This window comes from Ischnura elegans, chromosome 12 (genome assembly GCF_921293095.1).
Source record: "Ischnura elegans chromosome 12, ioIscEleg1.1, whole genome shotgun sequence".
NCBI classification, from domain to species: Eukaryota; Metazoa; Arthropoda; class Insecta; order Odonata; family Coenagrionidae; genus Ischnura; species Ischnura elegans.
The window spans coordinates 4,214,893-4,234,987 of NC_060257.1; the positions used below are offsets into that span (position 1 = coordinate 4,214,893).

Here is a 20,095-nt window from a genome sequence, read left to right on the forward strand (position 1 = left end):
ATGTACATATACACATGTATGTAGCTGTATATCCGATGTATGGATACATCTAAATTATGTTTCTTGCTCAATAGTATTCATTAGCTGACCTCATTATCTTAAACATGCTGATTCCTCTAATATTAGCTGCTCTGGGAATTAATAGAAGAATTTTCTCTGACTTATAAATGCAGTCAATGGAAAAATTACTAATCTGACTAAACCTTACTTATGCTCTGTATTTCTAATTTCACTTGATCACACATCATCTTACCATAGCTACTCTAAGTAGCAGCTGTACTAGTTCAAATGCAGAGGCCCTCAATCTTCCTTGATAAAACGTGATGGCCCTCAAAACCTGAAGATCGAACATCATTGAGAATATAAAATGGACAGCCAGAAACAAATTTTACAGAGTAGTAAAAAAGGAGGACCATATAAGATACCAGAGAGGAATAAAATGGATTGGAAAAACCCTGAGTGCATGAATAGCAAGATTGAAGGGCAAATGGAACAGTTCTCAATGGAAAACATTTTATGAAGTTCACAGATAAAAGAAAGGGAAGTACATAGGATGAGTTATCAAGCAGTGCGGACTAGCACAGGGAAGAGTGGAGGTTAGGACAATGAAGTAATCAATCCTAGCAATTCCTGACCAATGACAAAGTGAATGTCGTGCTGGGAATCCTGAATTCCATGAGAAAGGAATGCATCCAATAACCATTTGTAATGCAAATTAAGAATATAGTGAAGACAAAAAATTCCTTCATTTAAAATTATCATTTAATGCACAATATGTACATCATTAAATATAACAGGAACTATACAAATTCTTTCATATAAAATTATCATTTAATGTACAATGTACACATTATTAAATATCACACAAATTGTGCATATTCTGTCATTCGAAAATTTTCAATTAATTTAAAGTTCATTATATACTGAAGTAGGTACATCATAAGAGTCTTGGCTTCCGGGCATTCCTCCGCATTGAGTTGTCCATAGGTGACGACAGTTTCTCCAGCCATCCTGCTGGCATCTTCAGGTCAGAAGTAGCAATGCATAAAATTGGGAACCTGCATTCGCAGCAACAACATGCAAGTGATCATGCAAATCAAATTTATTAATGCATACCAATGGTAAACATAACTAATCACTAGAATATAGGATCAATGCAAAATGAAATGGCAGAAAATCCCCCTACAAGGAAGGATAAACACCATAAATGGATTTAGGAGTACAATATCCAAGGTTTATCACAACATGTCGCTAAGAAATGCCTTAAGAAGTTTTAATTGCACATGAAATCTCCAAAATATCATTAAAACCATAATATTTTCACACAACACCACATCAGGTCTTGAATAAGTTATATCTAACCATTAACAATAAGCTTCCACTCTTCACAATCACTATTTACATGGCATTTATAAAAGCACACTTAAACACATAGGCTTAGTAAAAGGAAATCTATAAGTAAAACAATAAGTCCTAGAAAAATATACACTGACAATAACGTTTTGAAATATAATGATGTACGAAGAAATAATGAAAAACTCCTAGTTTTCCAAAGCCATATTTTTATAATGACTCTACATTTTTAGGCATGAATGGCACCGTCCTCTTTGATAATCACTGAAACCATTTTTAAAAAACCTAATTAACTGTAAAATTTCAAATCTTACAATTAGTTACTATGCTCGAATACGTACCACAAGTAATTATTCGGCCAAAGATGTTGAAATTTCAAGTACACAGGAGCAGACAGCAGCATCAGCCCTGGGCCACGACAAAATTTCGGTGTTGATGTATTTTTCCGTTTTAACCAGCCGAAGGAATGTAATCCTATTAATACAAAACTGGAATTAAAAAATTCGGAATGAATCAAGGAAAATATTCGTCGCAAAAGCGACTCGTCGAGATTTTCATTGCATCTTAAAATTTAGCATTCATACTACTTCGAAATATGATAGTCAATCTTCTCATGAACAACACACAAATAAAGCGACGAAAAGCGAAGTTTCATCCATTAATATGTATTGGGATATGCATATTCTAGTCAAAAAACGTAATTGCCTTTATTTGTTGTAAATGACCGAAAGATTACTTCATACCGGCATTGACACAAACAAATATTTTTATTGAATACAGAAGTAGCATCATTAAAAAGTTATTGTTACACTTTCTGGTACTTAGTAAACACTACGACAATCATCTCAGCAACCTAGACTAAATATTGTATTTTAATCACAAAATTTCACACATTCTATTGATGAATAGAAAACAAAGAAGCATTAAAACACTCGTCAAGAACCTTGCCGGATTATCTGAACCGGAATACATTTTTAAAAATTACTACTTGTGCACAGTTCAAACCAAATGATTGAAATACGTGGATCAACACTATTAAAAATTTAAGGTAATTGTATTCAAGGAACCATTATGTGTAGAAAAACTTACCTCACGCAAGCGGGAAGACGTTGTCGGGTGCCACTTGTCCCTGCGGCATATTTGAAGCCATTTCGCTCTTCTCTCAGTATTTTGAGGGAAACTAAAATTTTTAAACACGTCCTTGGTGCTAATGGAGCAATTAGGAGCCGAGCTACAACATATTGTGCCGTATTTCTTCTACAATTAACGGAAAATCTTGCCGAGCAACAGCCGGCCACATTAACTTTCACAACGTAAACAACGAGTGCGGAGAAAAAAAAGAGGACTAATAATAATATGGCGATTGAGCGCAGGAGGCCATGGCGCAGGATAGTACGTTAAGCATATTAATTAACAACAAAACATTACCATCAGCGTTCATATTTAAATATGGGTTCCAAAAAGGGTACCGGCATTTTAAATACAATTATAGATCGAAAATAAATCCTATTATGAAATGATTATTACCTGAATATTTGTTCAAGAATATTAGAGGCGATGATGACTTCATACTCGTGTAATTCAGCTGTATTTGTACATATGTAAAAATACACATGTAATACAGCTGTATAAATACATATGTATAATTGGTGTATACGTACAGCTGTATTACATATGTACATTATTTCCACATGTAGAAATACACGAAAAATACATGTGTAATACAGCTGTATAGATACATATGTATAACTGGTGTATTCTTACAGCTGTATTACATGTGTATCATTTCCACATGTAAAAATACGCGAGTAATACATGTGTAATACAGCTGTATAGATACATATGTATAACTGGTGTATTCTTACAGCTGTATTACAGAAGTGTGTGTTATCTGGGATCCTTATATATATATATATAAGGAATTCCTTCTTCCTCGCAGGAGTGGTATAACCTTCATGCAAACTCCTTAGCTTACCATCCATCTACCCTCCATTGAGGGTAATGGAAGGGTAGCACTACCCTTCGTCTACCCTACATTGCGGGTAACCTACCCTCTGTTAAGGGCAGCCGTACCCTTCATCTACTTCTCCACGTATGGTTTTCAGATGTTGTAAAATACACCCTTTCTAACATTGCTGAAGGGTGGGCAGTGGATAGCACTACCCTTCAACGACCCTCAATGGAAGGTAGGCCTACCCACCATGGAGGAGTTCATTTTTAATCCTGGATAGTTCACAAAAACTTTTGCAAAGGCTGCACACCTCATTGGTCATTAAGAGATCCACCTCATTTTTGCTATCTTTACTGTTCGTTTTTCTGGCCACATTCTGGAAACATTTTCATGCCTATAATATATGTGTGCCAATCTCTATCCCAGACGGCACAGAATCCTCCGTATCTAATTCGTATGCAGATAGTATCCATTGACTACCGCTCCGTCGCTTTTTGTCAATGGATACTATCTGCATACGAATTAGATACGGAGGATTCTGTGCCGCCTGAGATGCTGCGCGCATTATTTATCTTTGGATTTTGAAAGCTGCTGTTTACCTTCTCTTAGTTTTTCTTTACATTTTTCAGTATATTAAAAAATATGTAGTACACATTGCAAAGTCCATTAAGGAATAATGAAGGAGTATCATTCAGCCAACAATCATCACTGTTTTGAGCGTGAGGATTGCCAGTTATATTTTTTTTATGCAATTTTAATGCTGGATAAATATGGTTAGGAGGATAAGGTGAAGAACAGAGAGGAAAAGGGAAGAAGCGTCAATCGAAGGGGGGGAGGAATAGAATGTGGACAAATTGATGTTGATGACTGAGTGAGGAGGGTGAGGCTAAATACTATTCCTTGAATTAATACAGAAAGAGAGAGGAAAGCCAGAGGTTATACAAAGAAGTGGTTATTATGATTAAAAACTTTGAAAAAAAAATTTGGTAAACCCAAATTCCTTGCCAGACCTGCGGGAAGAACCACATCGGCAAAACAGGCAGGTCGGTCAAAACACGCCTAGAAGAGCACGCGAGAGCGATTCGACTGGGGCAATCAACAAAGTCCGCAGTAGCCGAACACGCAGTGCTTGGCCACATCATCGACCTCAAGGAAGTCAAAATCCTCGCCAAAGTTAAAGGTTTTAAACTGAGACTCGTCAGAGAAGCCATTGAAATATCCAAAGAAGATAAGAATAATTTCAACAGAGACACCAGCATTAAAGTTAGCCGTACTTGGCAACCAGTAATAAGAAAAAACAAGCAGCAACCCACTCCCCCAACCTCCGGCTCCCCTCCTCATTTGGTTGTACTCCATGTTTTCAGGGATGGGATAGTTGGTAGGGTTTCCCACTTCCATTCCAACAGTGTTTTTCACATGACACCATCGCATGGACTACCTTTCGTCTGGCTCCTGCCCTTCGACCTATCTGGCATGGGTGGCCCTACCGGGAATAATTTAGAATTAATCCCGCCAGTGCAGCTCTAGGGGTCATAGGAACGCGCATGCCTTTCCACCGTGACAAGGTTGTAGCCCTAGGGAAAGGGCATAGTAATTAGTAAATGAAAAAAATGCTTCTTCACGTGGTTGTCAATTTGTGATTTGTATAACACTATGTTTCATTTACATAATTCTTCGATTATACAAATTTTCCTTTTTATTTATAAACCTATTTATGTGATTATAAAATCCTTTCAGAGGATATCATTTCACTCAGTCTCATTTTCCATTACAGGGAACATCACATTTACAGGAAATATTGGTATTAATCATAATAATTAATTTATTGAGATAAAACATTTAAAATTGTATGAAAAAGGAAGATTTCCAAATTAAAAACTTAACATTAGCTGCATTGCTATTTTCATTAGATTTTTCCAGATAGTAATTACGTCTGAACTGGCGTTCGCCGCAGTACGGCCAAAAAGCGAATAAATATCGGAAACATATACGTGTGTTGTAGGAAGGTATCAAAAGTTTGACAGGATACTTAGAAAATTTTCATGTCAAGTTTTTTTTTTTTTTTTAAGTATACCGGGACTAGCCACGGTGATAACTTTACGGGAGTCACCCGCAATGCACAATTGTGCGAAAAATCCACAGAGAAAAAATCATTCGCCTTGACCGGGATTCGAACCCGGATCCCTCAATTTCCGAAAAAAATTTCCACAGGGAAGAATGACGCCTCGGTAGCTTAACTGGCTAAAGCACTCGGCCGGAAATCGAGGGATCCGGGTTCGAATCCTGGTCAAGGCGAATGATTTTTTCTCTGTGGATTTTTTGTCAAGTTTTTAACAAATGAAGGGTTAATTTTGGAAAAAGAGCGAAAATGCATACCTAGCATCACAGCTCATAAGATCACTTCGTTAAAAAATAATAAGGATACAAATTTTTGCCAAAATGTCAGTCTCCGAGCATTTTCTCTAAAAAACAGTGAGCGCAGAATGTGTTGGGATGTTCTCCGTGTCACTCTGAAAGATATCTATTCTTAATTGCTCAAGAAATCAAAGCATAGAACAATACTTTAGAAGGTGGTTGAGTCCAAAACTAAGCAGAGTAGACAAAGGCAATGCATGATTGAGGTACACAAGATCTCTCCTATTTATTCACATTTTGAAATGAAATGGAATGCATGGTGGAACTATTTCACACATTCCCTCCAAATTACAAAAATTAAATTTATTATCTTTACCATGTAACAAAAATGCAAGTTAACAGTACATAGAAATGAGCTGATAGTCACCAATTAAATACAATTGCAACAACCTGTGGACCATGTAAAAAAATCAACACTTATAAATCAGCTTCCAACCATGATGATCTATATTTACACCATCAGCACGTCATCTCCTCTACTTCTTCCGTCTCCTCCCATGTAAAAAAATCAACACTCATAAATCAGCTTCCATCCATGATGATCTTTATTTTTACACCATCAGCACGTCATCTCCTCTACTTCTTCCGTCTCCTCCCATGCTTATTTTCATTCGGATTCCTTCGCAGCCAATGCTTCAGATCGCTCCCATGAATTCCAAGCACAGCTGCCCTCGAATTAACGTCACGCATGACAAAGGGGGAAAATCCTGAAAAACGGTCCAAAGAAAACTCATTCAGTGAACAGGTGGCATGCTTTGCCAGTTGCCATTTTCCCAGACTCTCCATGCAAAACATATTTCACCCATATTTTGAAAACCATCTTACAGTTCATCCACATAATACCCTGCAAACTGACTCAATATGTTCATGGAAGGGGTTTTAGGACACCAGCCGTTATCAAATAAAATGGAAATGCACATGCAAAGTTACACCTAGCACATAAGTCCTTCAGGGGAAAACCAATTCCTATACCTACCCATTTGGCAAAATATCTCTCATAAATTATCGTTTCTGTCTGACCTGGAAATATAATGAGGTTCTAATATGATGTTCTCCATGTCACTCTGAAAGATATCTATTCTTCAATGCTTGAGAAATCTACGTCTGGTGTGTACCCTAAGAAAATATACCAGCTCCCTGCCTAATTCATTTAACTACTGTGTATTGCTTTCTGTATGCCCAAATCAATTACTGATCAAGCAAACAGCTTTCCTTTGTCCTTCAATAAGTTTATGGGTAAAGTTTTTCTGTGCCAGATACCATATGCTTGCTGCATATTCAAGGTGTGGCAGGACTAGTGTGAAATTGCACTTCTCTTTTACATTTTCATCCTAAAATATTCCCACAACATGCTTGACAAATGCTATCTTCTTCAGGGCTCAGCCACAAATATTTCTCACATGTGTTCCCCACAAAAGGTTCGAAGCTGTAGTGACTCCCGAATATTCACTCATGAGCACCCAAAATGTAGAATTCCCTAATCCGGGGACACCCATAATCTCATTATAGGATTATTTGCTGAATAATTCCTTTCACCTCCACCTGCTGAAACTGCTTCCCAATCATTGCAAAAATTTTCCTGCTGTATCTATCAGCAATAGGACACTCAGTTACTCCTATAACATTTTATTGCCCAGTCAGAAACTTCTACATGCATAGTCGCTGAAATGTAGAGATGACTTTTTAAATACGTTCTCTTTATTACTCATAGTTAAAGTGGCCAACCATTCCCATTTGGCTGGGAAAGTCCTGGTTTAGACAGCAATTGAGGGCATTCCATCGGCTTCCGAAAATTCTCTAATGTCCCGGTTTAGACAGCAATTGAGGGCATTCCATCGGCTTCCGAAAATTCTCTATAATGTCCCGGTTTAGTGCCAACATTATGGGAATTCTGTTAGTATAATAACAGATTATTAAGTTTTCTTCTTCGCTGTTGCCATGCGGCAGACAGCTCATTGCCTCATACTTGTACGTGGAATGTTTATTAAGTGCGAGGTGAGCATCAAAGGCTAGAAAGCTGGGATATAATTCCACAACATGTAAACACAATAGAATATTTTGATAACACCCCTTGTAAGCCCATTACTTCCTTAAAGAGCTTTATAAATATCCTTGTGATAATCCTTCAGCGTTAATGATTACCTGCGATGTAGTCAGGATCCAAGGCATCGGTTTTCATTCGGGCGAGGCGAGATGGATGGCGCTGTGGCACTCTCTGATCTGCACAAATGATGGGGTCACTTGAATGCTTGCCTCCTTTAGGACGTGGGACTGAAAACTGAAGAGAGAGAATGTTAATGTTAAAAGGAAAATAAATACTGCACGCAAACTAACCATAAAACCGGAGAAAACAATGCTCAAAGATGATAAAATAAGAGAACCACAGGTTTCCAACCCATCAATCACCAGGGTAAAACTACATACAATGATAATATGTGGCACGGATTTCTCAACAGAGAATTTGCCATACACTACTTCTTGTATTGTAGGTTGAATCTGTACAACATTAGTTGCGTATCATTCTCAGTTTCTGCTACAATGATCGTATAACATAAGCACTCACTTAGACTGAAATTAATTTTGAAGAAACAACCTGCCCTCTCCCTGGTTTTAAGAGGAGATTCAATGCTATATATGCACCATTTCTCAGTGAGTATAATTGTCTACCTTTAACTGATAAACTGGATCAGAAAAAGTTACACCATTGCATTTTGCATTGCATTGCATCCAAATTATTTGCTGCGCGTGTTTGCGAATGACTAAATAATGATTCAGTTGATCACAGATGTATGCCTACAATATAAAAACAAAGGGAAAAGTATATACAATGTGAAACACACTATCATAGAGAAAATTATGCTAAACTGGGTAAACTGAGCAAAATATTGCATTTAATACTGCTGAATTTAGTAACTTGAGTTAACTAGGACCAAATAATAAAGAAACAATAACAACATTCTAAGTAAGTCACAATGACAATACTTGTATCAAGTCACTCAAAGTGGCTAAAACTTTGAAAAGTAGGTGCAGTACAGGGTTTGAAAGAATTGCATTGAGACTAGGGTGGAATAAATTTTTTTTTAAATCTCATAAAACATCTACATAAGCAAAATGAAAACATAAGTCTCAATTACAAGACATGATGTCAAAACTATCCTGCATCCATCTGCACTATACTTTTTACTTTTTTTCTTACAGCCTACACCTTCTGTTGCAGAGGGGCATTATTTATGACTATCTTACAGCATGCTATAATAGTGTAAAGGTATTGGAAGAAGGCGACCAGCAGCTTATGTCATTAACACCATGAGGGATGGGTTCAATAATGCTAAGTAAGGGTTTAAGGGCTTTTGATGCACCAACTAGAAAGTGGCTCACCCTTTTCCCTCGACCAGTGATAGGCTTTCGGCACGAGACGTTGATCACTTGCTTTCCATTCTCGTCCACTGTGACTGCCACTTTCTTCAAAGTGCCCTGATAGCCACACTTGGGGCAAAACTGATACTTAAGACCAGCCCCCAACACAATGGAAGCCCCTTGAAGATTGGACCTAACTCCGGGCACCAACGAAGCACCAGCGGGATTGCTGGTGATATTGAAGCATGCGTGGCAACGCAAAACATGCGTCCTCAGCTCTCGAATGAGACGCCCCTCCAAACTGACGACCGAGAGTCCAACCTGCTTCAACACATTCTAGAAGGACATAAACAAAAGGACAAGAGTTACTAACACAATGAAACCTCTGCTTAACAACATTGAAATTTTGGCACTTTTACATCGAGGGAAACACATGAAGGAGGTTATACAGACTAGTATTTTTCAATAATATACATGCCCAACGAAGGCAGCATAGATGGTGATGGTGTTCAATTCATGATGTTATGTAACGGAAGAATGTTTCATGATTCAGGGGATGCAAGTGCTTGGAGCTCTGGCACAATCGCTGCTGAATTTCCCCCATATACGCGTGAACACGTAAATTCTATAAAACTTGAGCTCAAATATTGGCACATAGAAAACTGTAGCAGAAGAATTATCACATTATCCCAAACTTTTGAAATAAAACCACCGTGGACACACTTTACTATCTCCTTCAAAAGATGTCGAAAAGTTCACTTTTGATTCAAAAATCAAATCAACATAACCCCTCTAACCCCACTTGATACTCTATCTGAAAATACATTAGAATTTCTTGAAATTCCGTCATTAGCCCTTTTCTCATATCTTCCTTCATCAATCTTTCCCGTTGTTTCCTCTCTCCTTGTTTCTCCTCCTCCTTCTTTTCTCTCATATCAAAATTAACTATGTAATTACTGCCAAACTAAGGCCTATTCAATGGAACCACTACCAGTTCAGATGTGTGTTTGCCATTCCGAACACCATTAAAAATCCAGCATCAAAAGAGGCGGGGCAAGGTATGTGACCTTTCCTTGTTAGTATTGCCTTCATTCCATTCCTTCCTGTCTGGACCTTGAACTTGAAAGCCTTTGCACCCATCCATTCTTTCTCGAATATCTCCCTCAGCCTATCCTGCGATTCATATTTGGCGAAGAATTAGGTATGGTCGGATCGGATACATCAGATCCAAATATATATAGAACATATAAAATACATATACAGAACTATATTTTTGTGAACCAGCTCTACCTACCTCTCAGGTAACAGAATATATGAATACGAAGGAGAGACTTCCAACACTTACAAGGCTAGCAAAAAAGCTCCTGTGTATTCCCCCTGCTACTGTTGCCAGTGAGATAGCCTTCAGCACCACTGGACTATTATCTGATACTCAGCGTAACCGTTTAGATCCTGAGCAAGTAAAGATGTTAGTGTTTTTAAAAAATAACTTGAAAGCATATAAAAATGAGTTGTAATGAGTAAAAATATTAAAATGCCAATAACAAATAAAATAGCATCCCTTTTTTTGTATGTACCCATAAGAAACTTGAATAATTACTTCATTTAATAGCAGGTAATTAAAAATGATTTGGATCTGAAAATATCCAGCTCCAAAGATCCATTTCTGAAAATCAAGGATCCAATCCGGATCAGAAAAAATCCTGGATCCGTTCATCCCTACGAAGAATTCAAACCCTTGGGCTAATTTTCCCCCAAAGATGCACATGTAAAAAAATTATTTTTCTACGTAATTTACCAAATTCCTTTAGTTTTTTCCAGGTTTTCTAGTTGAGCAGACACCCTGCTTAATCCTATTGGATTGCACATATTGCCTTGAAATGGAAATACATTAGCCAGTTGCCTTTTTAATGATTCGTTTGTTTTATGCGGAGTTTCCCACACTCCCTGTCACCAACACATGGAAAGAGTTATTGTCCTCGGCAGGGCATAGCGGTTAGAAACCTGCAGTCAAAAATGTTACGCCATATTGTAGTTATTGAATGTCTCAGAATATTTACCACAATATAGTTGTTTCCAGTTTAATTTCTTGTTTCAAACAAAAGTTCAAAGTGCCTGAACCCTATTTGTCGTAGTTGAATTTTAAATTTATGATAATTATTTTTTCTCAAACTAGGATTCTTAGACTAGGCATCCTCCACATGCATCAAAAGGATCTAAAGTCTACAGTGTGGCCTGGAGATGGAGTCTATGCTTACCAAGCCACTGCACAAGAGAAAACCTTATTTTGTCATAACTCAGCGATAGGCGTTTTCTAAAGTGCTTACCAAGCCACCATCAGAGAGAAAATCTTAGTTTGTGATGGACTTTTTCCAAAGTGATATTACCTGCATCGCAAAGTCTGTGGTAAGGCAGCCAACCTCAACCGTGACATCTTCGCATGTTTCCCCACCCATTCTCTTCATTGCATCCTTGATGTTGCCAGGAGTTATCCAGCCTCCATCATCATCATCGTCTTCAGAGTAGTCATCGTCCTCATCATCACAAAACCCATCATCACCCAGAGAGGTTTCAAATTCTTCTATTTTGCAGCTATCTCCTTCTGCCCCACTCTCCAAATTGCTCTATTGGACAAACGTAAAAAAACGACAATTAGTTAGAGTGAACAGTACCACACAGTAAATACTACAATGTGCTCTTGTTAAGATTTTCCCATCTAATGTCTCTTGAAATTTCTGCTACCTGTGTGCGAGCAAAAAACATTAATGCTGAAAATATACTACCAGGATAAGCACCTTGCAGATAAACTTCAAATTTCCCACGTAGATAAACAAATTGTTACTTGATAAGTTAGGAAAAATTTATTCACTTACTGGATGACCCAGTAACCTTTGTTTCACCTCTATATTTATCTATGTATGCACAAATCAATTGCAGTTAGTTCTTCTAGCTAAAACTCAAAAATTGCTACACCGTTATTGTTAATTTTAGTTACAAGACATCTGAGGAAGTCAAAACATTTGACACTCGTCCTTCTTTCAACCTCATTTATCTAATCATTGCGTTACAGATAATTATGTAAACAAATAAGTACCCACCAACAGTTTTTTTCGGTCAGTACTGTTTGTGGCCTGTCACTATTAAATGTGGCTATTAAATAAAACTTCCTTGCAATTTATGAAATCATCTACATTTACAACAGCACACAATTACAATAGAGTTCAGCAAATTAATTCTTACGGATAAACCACATATTTTTCATTTTTTGTGTTTAAATATACAAAGATGACAAAGTCATTTGAAAACAACAGTTATATTTTTGAACATTGGCTAATAAGGGTGTAGAATAATTTCTCATTCCAGAAACTAATGAGCGTAATGGATCTGGTGGTGGCACCAACTGTGGCAATTTTATTTTTCCACCAGCACAAAATAATCCAGCAGATTCACCGCTTTGCCATTTAATGCCTTACAATATTGACAAATGATTTTCATATCCCCAACTGCTACTGATTTATCGGCACAATAATCTATTAATTGCACTAAGTTCTCGCTGTTTTATTAATGAAATTACTACTTTACTGTAAAAAAATACTTGCAAATGAATCATTCACAGTACTTTCTATTGCTAGCTACAACTTTTTCCCATCTTTCTGGCAGAGCTTGAATACCATTATGGGAAAAGATGCTCATCTTATGAGGCTATCCACTAATCAAGCCATTTTTGAGGTCTTCATATGAGTGAAACCGCTGATCAGCCTGTCCATTTGCCATCAAACTGAACAAGTTATAATCGGACAGCGCAATATCTGATGAATATAGCGGGTGGGTTAGGACTTCCCATTTGAGTGTTTACAGGTAGGTTTTAACGGGTTTGGCAACATGAGGTCAGGCATTGTCATGCTGTAGAATCACTTTGTAGTGCCTCTGCTCGTATTGTGGCCATCCAATTACAAACAGCGGGAACTTAGTTTCAAACCAAATAAAACCCAATCGCAGTTGAACGCTACTCGCTCACAGGAGCATTGCGTCTTAATCGATCAATTTCCTTGTGTTGAGCTCGCTGTTGTTGTGGTTGATGATCACGAACTCGCTGCATTCTAAGCCTATCTATTTCATTTTCAGTCACTCTATAATGCAATTTTGCCAAACCAATATGACTATTATTATAATCTGTCTCTCGCTGGTCATCATTACATAAGGTAGCTCATTGCACTTTTGATTGAATTCAACCACTTAAGTTTGGTCGCCATCGCATTAGCATTATAAATAATCAAAGAAAAGAAAGTTCTCGAGAATTTTGCAGTAAACAGTGTCGCTATCTCAAACTACATAAACCACTGAGTCTTAACATAAACAATAAACGGTTCATAATGCAATTGGCCTAAAGTAAGAGAAAAATATTTCCACGCACTAGAGATACCTGTCGTAATACCTCGCTTATAGTGCAGAAGGAACTTTTTTGCCTAGCTGTATCCGATTTATTTTACAAGTAAAACAAGGTGTTTGGTGGTACAAAGGCTATCAAACACAATATGCCATATTTCCTATACTGGGCTTCCACTGCAATACACAGTGACTGCTACTAAAGAACATATTTAGAACTTATTTCCACTGAATAGGATGAAAATGAACAGTCCAACCCAATTCCAGAATAGAAAGTACTTGTCAATGATTAGTCAGCCTACGTAGGCAGGACTGGAACGTACCTCTTTCATTTTGTAGTATTCAGACACCATGTTCTGAACAAAGTTGATCACATCTTCATTGGTCAACTCCTCGCCCTCGGGAAGACTTTCCGTTATGTCCGCACTGATCTCCTTGATGTGGTACATCCAACGCTTAATGTGAGGGAACTCTTCAAAAAGGCTGATAGGCAACTCGGAATGCTCGCACTTCTCCACGTCCACGCCAGACACCAGGGATCTGAACAGGGCCACATCCACAGCTGAGGGAGAGTACTTCACCAGGTAGGAGTGATCACCAAGGTGCTCGTTGATGACGTGCAGGATGGGAGGCGAGAATAGGAGGCTACTGCTGCTACCCTCCTCGTCCCTCTTCGAGTCCTGAATTCAAACAATCGACACGTCATCACCTGCTTAAGCATGTTACACCCTCACACCACCTCCTCCCCATCAATCACACGCATCGCAGGAATTTCTTTACACTCAATAGAATGAAAATGGATGGCTAATCTAAATTCAACCCACTTCTAGTGAAGAACTTACCCTTTGATGGTGTGACAGCCTAAGTAGGCAGGATAGGATACATACCTCTTTCGTTTTGTAGTCCCTGACTTACCACCATCCTATATGTATGATTGACCTTCACCCTAAGTCATGACCAAAATTACTTTTTAAATAATAATAATAATAATAATGTTTATTTGTCCAGAGATCTAGAAGTACAAGGGGTACACTGATATAGGACACGTCAGGTTAAAAAATATATATACAATAAATACAAATATACAATGATGCAGGATACGTCAAACTTTGTTTAAGAATTCATCTACAGAATAATACAATTTTAATTTCAAATATTTAAGTAGGTTGGTCTTAAAAGTAGTGACACTTAATGGTGCCTTAAGTTCAGGTGGCAATTTATTGTAGAATTGAAGGCCCATACAATTTGGACCAGCACTGGTATTCTTGGTGCGCACATACGAAACATGCAGCTGGTCAATTTGCCTCGTAGAATGATGGTGGACATCACGGTTCTTAATGTAATGAAATAGATTTCTTTTTGTGTAAGCAAGTAAATGAAAAATATGCACACATGGTAGTGGTAATATGTCCAGTTTCTTGAACAAGGGACGACAAGGTGAATCATAGGGGGCATTGCACATCAGCCTTATAATTCGCTTCTGAATTTTAAAGATTTCAGTAGAATGGGGAGAGGAACCTCAAAACAGGATACTGAAAATAATGTGCGAGTAAAATTCACTATAGTAAATGGACAATAAGACATCATTATTTACAGTGTTCCTGATGCTTCTTATGAGAAAGCATGTTGAACTGAGCTTGCTGCGCAATTTGCTGATGTGCTCTACCCATGTCATATTTTTGTTCAGGATAACTCCGAGGAACTGTGTACTGGAAATTAGTGGGAGTTGTTTCCCCTCTACAACAATTGGTATTGCTTCGGATGCTTTATTTTTGTTACAAAAATGAATAAGGCCAGACTTTTCAAGGTTCAGTTTAAGAAAATTATTTTGACACCATTCATATAAGAGTTTAGTGGCAGTGACTGCTGTAAGGGACAAGCCATTCAATGATGGGGCAGATACAATAACATTAGTATCGTCAGCATAGAGTATAGGTTTGACACCTGTGACAGATTTAAGAGTACCTGGTAGATCATTTATATACAGCAAAAACAGAACAGGACCCTAGACAGAGCCCTGTGGCACACCTAGTAGGACTTCTTTAATAACAGAAGAATCCCCTAAATTTTGCCTTCAAAGTAAATAGGTTAACTATTTTCAATGATTGTGAGTTCACTTAACATACCTCTACCCCACCTTTGCTCAATTTGTCAAAATAAATCTCACTGGCTGGACATTAAAATCGGCAAAATATGGATATCCAAAATGAAAGAATGTATTACCCTCTTGGGTGGAAGATAGAAGCCAAAAATATCCCTTGGGCTCTCAGCCGACTGCTTCGTGAAATTGATATCTCTACTCTTCAGAGGCTCCGACTTGAGGTGCGACGACCCTTTCAGCTCCAACTCCATCTGGTACGTCAATGCCATCACTCGGATGTCGGTAGCTGATAAGGAGTGATAATCGCCAGTTTTCTTTGAAAAATCTGTAACTGGAGAAACAAGAAATTCCAATGAAGTTAAAAAAAAACAACAAAGGAACTTTCACACTACAAATACATAAAATCTAAGCATGTATTAGCTATGGACATTGAGGAACCACAACACTACAAAATAAACAGCTTTTGGCTAAAAGCAGGCCAACTAGAATATGAAACTGTTTACCAAATTTCATTTTGATGCCAAATTATTATTACAGTATTCTTCAGATAAAGATAGGTTTCCATGGAGAACTCCAAAGAAACATTCTGGGAAAATCCCCTTTCTTCAAGCACTTCATTTTTCAAATCAGAATAAGGCCTATTCCCTTTCATTCTCTCTAAACACCCTACTCTCTTCCTTCCTCTCCCTCATCACCTAACATTCTACCCTCTGACACTGTCTCCAACATTTCCTCCCGCTAATTACTTGCCCCATCCATACCTTATGTCTCCTCCGTACCTCATTTAAAAGCTGCCTCTCATCACCCACCATGTCTAGCACTTCCTCCTTCCTCCTCCTCTCCGTCCATTTCACCTTCTCCATTCTTCGCCACACCCACATCTCAAACACCTTTTTTTTTCTCGTCCTCCTTCCGAAGTGTCCACGTTTCTGCACCGTAAAGCGCTACACTCCAGATCAGACTCTTCACTAACCTTTTCTTTAAAGTCTTACATAGCGAACCTCTCAGAAGCTCCTTCCTGTTCGTGAACGCCTCCTTTGATAATGCAATTTTCTTCCTGATGTTTTTACTACTGTATCTGTTTTCCTCTAATATACTGCCTAAATAGTTGAATCGTTCTACCTGCTCAAGTTTTTCCCAACCTACTTTTATCTTGAATCTCACATTCCTCGCTCGCGATACTTTACAAAACCGCATAACCTTAGTCTTCTTGTGATTAATCCTCCTCCCATACTCCTAGCAACGTTTGTATAATGCATCCACTAGAGCCTGAAGCCCCCTCGCTGACTAACTGATGAACGCCTGGTCATCCGCGAACCAAACTGATTTAAACATAATTCCTCCCACTTTCACTCCAGCTTCCACCTAGTCCCACGCTTCTCTTACCATCTCCTCAGCATATACATTAAAAAGCAGCGGCGATATAGGACAGCCTTGCCTCACACCTCGGCCAATGCTTGCCCACCCAGATTCTCTGTCCGCTACCCTCACTTGCGCAGTCTGGGCCATATACTGATTACGAATAAGTCGCCTACCCCTCCAATATACTCCTATTTTCTTGAGAATATCCATTAACTTTACCGAGTTTACCCTATCAAATGCTTTTTCAAAATCCACAAAGCAGGCGTACATGTCCTGGTCATATTATAGGTTCCTCACCACCAGGAACCTCATTACCATTATTGCATCATGACTGATGTAAATAATAATGAAGGACATTTTGTTTCTTCCACAAGTTTATAAAAATTTATTTTGACCAGTTTCAGCTATTACACCATTATCAAATACATAAATATCAGACATTATTAATATGGAGCCCTTCCACCATGTACATACTTCAAGTTTCAATTTAATGACTGATGATAAATTAAGTATGAAAAATTAAGAGACCAGCATTTTTCCATATTCCATTCCACTACCGACTACTTAAATTATTTCTGGAGAAAAGTCATCGGACTTGAACCTTTCGCAGATATGTTGATGACATCACAAACTCACCCTCTGCTACACTCAAAAAAGCATGTCACAGCTTTTCTGCCACTCCTCATCTGTTACTCATAATTAAAAAACTACTTTCTCAAAATAAAACATGGTTTTGCGTAATTATTCTGTCTGCTTACGAAGTGAAGACCTGTGATGATAATTTCGTTAACTTTCCTCTTATCTGAATAATAACAAAGCAAACTCTTCTCGAACGCACCCTAAGACCCCTTGGAGGAAAAATGGTGATGAGAGCGTAACTCACGTGGCCTATATATCCACTCAGCAGGAATGGTGGCATGGAAAATTTATCACTTGGGCTTTTATGACCAAACACTACCTTCCTCCCAAGTTTAGTAAAAATCTGCTCAGGTAGCACTGTCAGCTAAGTGTGACCTATGACCACTAGGGGTGCTAGAGAGCACGAAATGGACAGGTACCTGTGGGAAGCTCAAACTTCAAAGAGAAGGGAATTTTAGAATAAACTATAACCTCATTCCATCAGTTAAATTTTAGTTCGTAATATAAATTACCTGCCGTTAAGTTAAAAATTTGGTTAACCACACACCTCTACCAATTTCTCATCTTCAATTGCATTAATTTTTCTTTATTTCAAATATAGTATGACTTTTTGCTTTATAACAATGCATTTGCAACTTAAGTTTATTCATTAGTGAATAGCATACCAGTAAACTCATGTTGATGCTTAATTGATAAGCTGAGTTCTGTGCACGTTTACCCACTGCTATTTTTAGTTTATCAGTTGCATACATTTTTATTTCTGCACCTCTTAATTTGGATATTACTGTGAATACATTTCTTTCTGCATTTACAAGTGGAATAATCTGTTAACATACCATAAAATATTTTTAATACTAATAGTGCGGTTGTAATTTCTTCAAAGATATTCTATGCATATCACGTAGGAAATTTTCTTCTCTTGCCAATGATACCAGCCATAATATTGAGGCACTGTAACTACAGTTTGTGCACATAAATTTTATTATTAAAGTTGAGGGCACTTTAAATAAAGTGCGATTTATAATTCCCAGGTTTATAGGACCTTTCATAAGATGACTGCAATTAATCTGATACAATAATTGAATTCTGGAGAAAATTTTGTAGTATGTAGTTTGGAAATTTTATCAACCGACATTTATTTATGAACCGTTCCTACTTCAATGATAGGATAAATGAACATTTGAAGAATTAACAAAATTCATGACATTTGCAGATAAATTATTGTCACATTTTGGACAAAATCAGGTTGCTCTATATATGGAACGGGTTTACATAGAGGACTGAAATTTAAAAGCAGCCACGTGCACAAACCAACTGTGTGTACCAAATTTCATGAAAATCTACGCTGGTGGGTTGCACGATTGATATGGAATGACCATCGTCTCAGCACCTAGTGACACTATGTTAGGGGAAGAAACTGTTTTAAGTGAAGGTTAGTTAGCGAATAGCCAAGGGATTATCAGACAGGAGAGAAAAACAACATTTAAAGAGGCAGTTTAACATTAAAGACAACATCATTGCATGAGTTAAGTCGAGGAATTTCACCCTGCTCAGTCAATCCAACTTAGTCTGTTAGATACAGAGGTTCACAGCAAGGTCAGAATAACTGCAATGATTAAAATTATACTAGTGCTACCCGAAAATGGGATTCATCGTCACGATTGACTCGATCTATGTTCCCTTACTACGTGAAGGCTGTTACTGAGATTATATAATACCTTATTATCCACAGAAAATAAAGACTCTAATGTCTAATAACACACATTGAGAAAAAAGTAAAACACTTACTAAATTTAATACTTTCGGCACTTGGCTCCTTTATGTGAAGGTCATAGGGCAGCACCACAAGTTTCCGAATCTGAGATTTGGATGTCACTTCGTCGACTACATTTTGGACAGTGTAAATGGAGACTCCCAAGTTCTAAACAGAAAAGAAAAAATTACAATACTGACACGCAATACATTTTGAAACCATTATCTGCAGTCGATTAATAAAAAACTACATCTCAAACATTATACTACCAATCAATTGATAGCAAATAATAGCATCAGAAAACGGAAACTCAGTGACATTATTTGAATGCTTGAAGAAATTATTATTCCAGAAAGCAGACACAGATTGAGATTAATAAAATTGAAGAAATTCCTTGGATCGTGTTGTGTTCCCATGCACTTGTTGAAACAAAGCTGAAATTAAAAAGGGAAGCATTCGCATAATAAGACTGTTAAACGCTACCTGAAGCTCCGGACTTTTCAGGAACCCACTAGTGTCGACGATTAAGTGATTAATTTTTTCAAACATGATGCCCCGGTAAAAACTAAATGATTATTAATTTATGGAAAACCCCTCTAGACAGGCAGTTGCTAAACGAGGGCTTGCGATTACTCTGGGCAAAATCCGTTCTGTGAGCCTAAACAGTGAGTTTTAAGAATATAATTCATTCCCGTTACTATTAAGTGGTTTACTTCCATTACACCACATGGCTTGTTGTTTTCATGTTTGTGTGCGCTGTTATTTTAACGTTGCGCTG

The 20,095-nt window shown here is 37.7% G+C and overlaps 1 protein-coding gene and 1 long non-coding RNA gene across 3 annotated transcripts; both read right to left on the reverse strand.

Annotated features, from left to right (window-relative positions):
* Window positions 1-973: 973 nt before the first annotated feature.
* Window positions 974-2,823, reverse strand: LOC124168851. Its single transcript, XR_006866992.1, has 3 exons — window positions 2,443-2,823; window positions 1,695-1,841; window positions 974-1,058 (listed from the first exon to the last, which is right to left on the reverse strand). It is a non-coding gene; the product is annotated as an uncharacterized LOC124168851 (long non-coding RNA).
* Window positions 2,824-5,920: 3,097 nt separating this feature from the next.
* On the reverse strand, window positions 5,921-20,090 carry LOC124168853 (RNA-binding protein NOB1). Of its 2 annotated transcripts, XM_046547206.1 has the most exons (9): window positions 19,801-20,090; window positions 19,353-19,485; window positions 15,686-15,894; window positions 13,786-14,142; window positions 11,464-11,700; window positions 9,098-9,412; window positions 7,862-7,997; window positions 6,319-6,426; window positions 5,921-6,218 (listed from the first exon to the last, which is right to left on the reverse strand). In XM_046547206.1, exons 1-9 carry the CDS (start codon window positions 19,864-19,866, stop codon window positions 6,196-6,198), a joined length of 1,584 nt encoding a protein of 527 aa, XP_046403162.1. In that variant the 5' UTR covers window positions 19,867-20,090; the 3' UTR covers window positions 5,921-6,195. The 2 variants fall into 2 exon arrangements, with proteins under 2 accessions (XP_046403162.1, XP_046403161.1); XM_046547205.1 differs by having other exon boundaries at window positions 5,921-6,426; window positions 19,801-20,089.
* Between the last annotated feature and the right edge of the window lie 5 nt (window positions 20,091-20,095).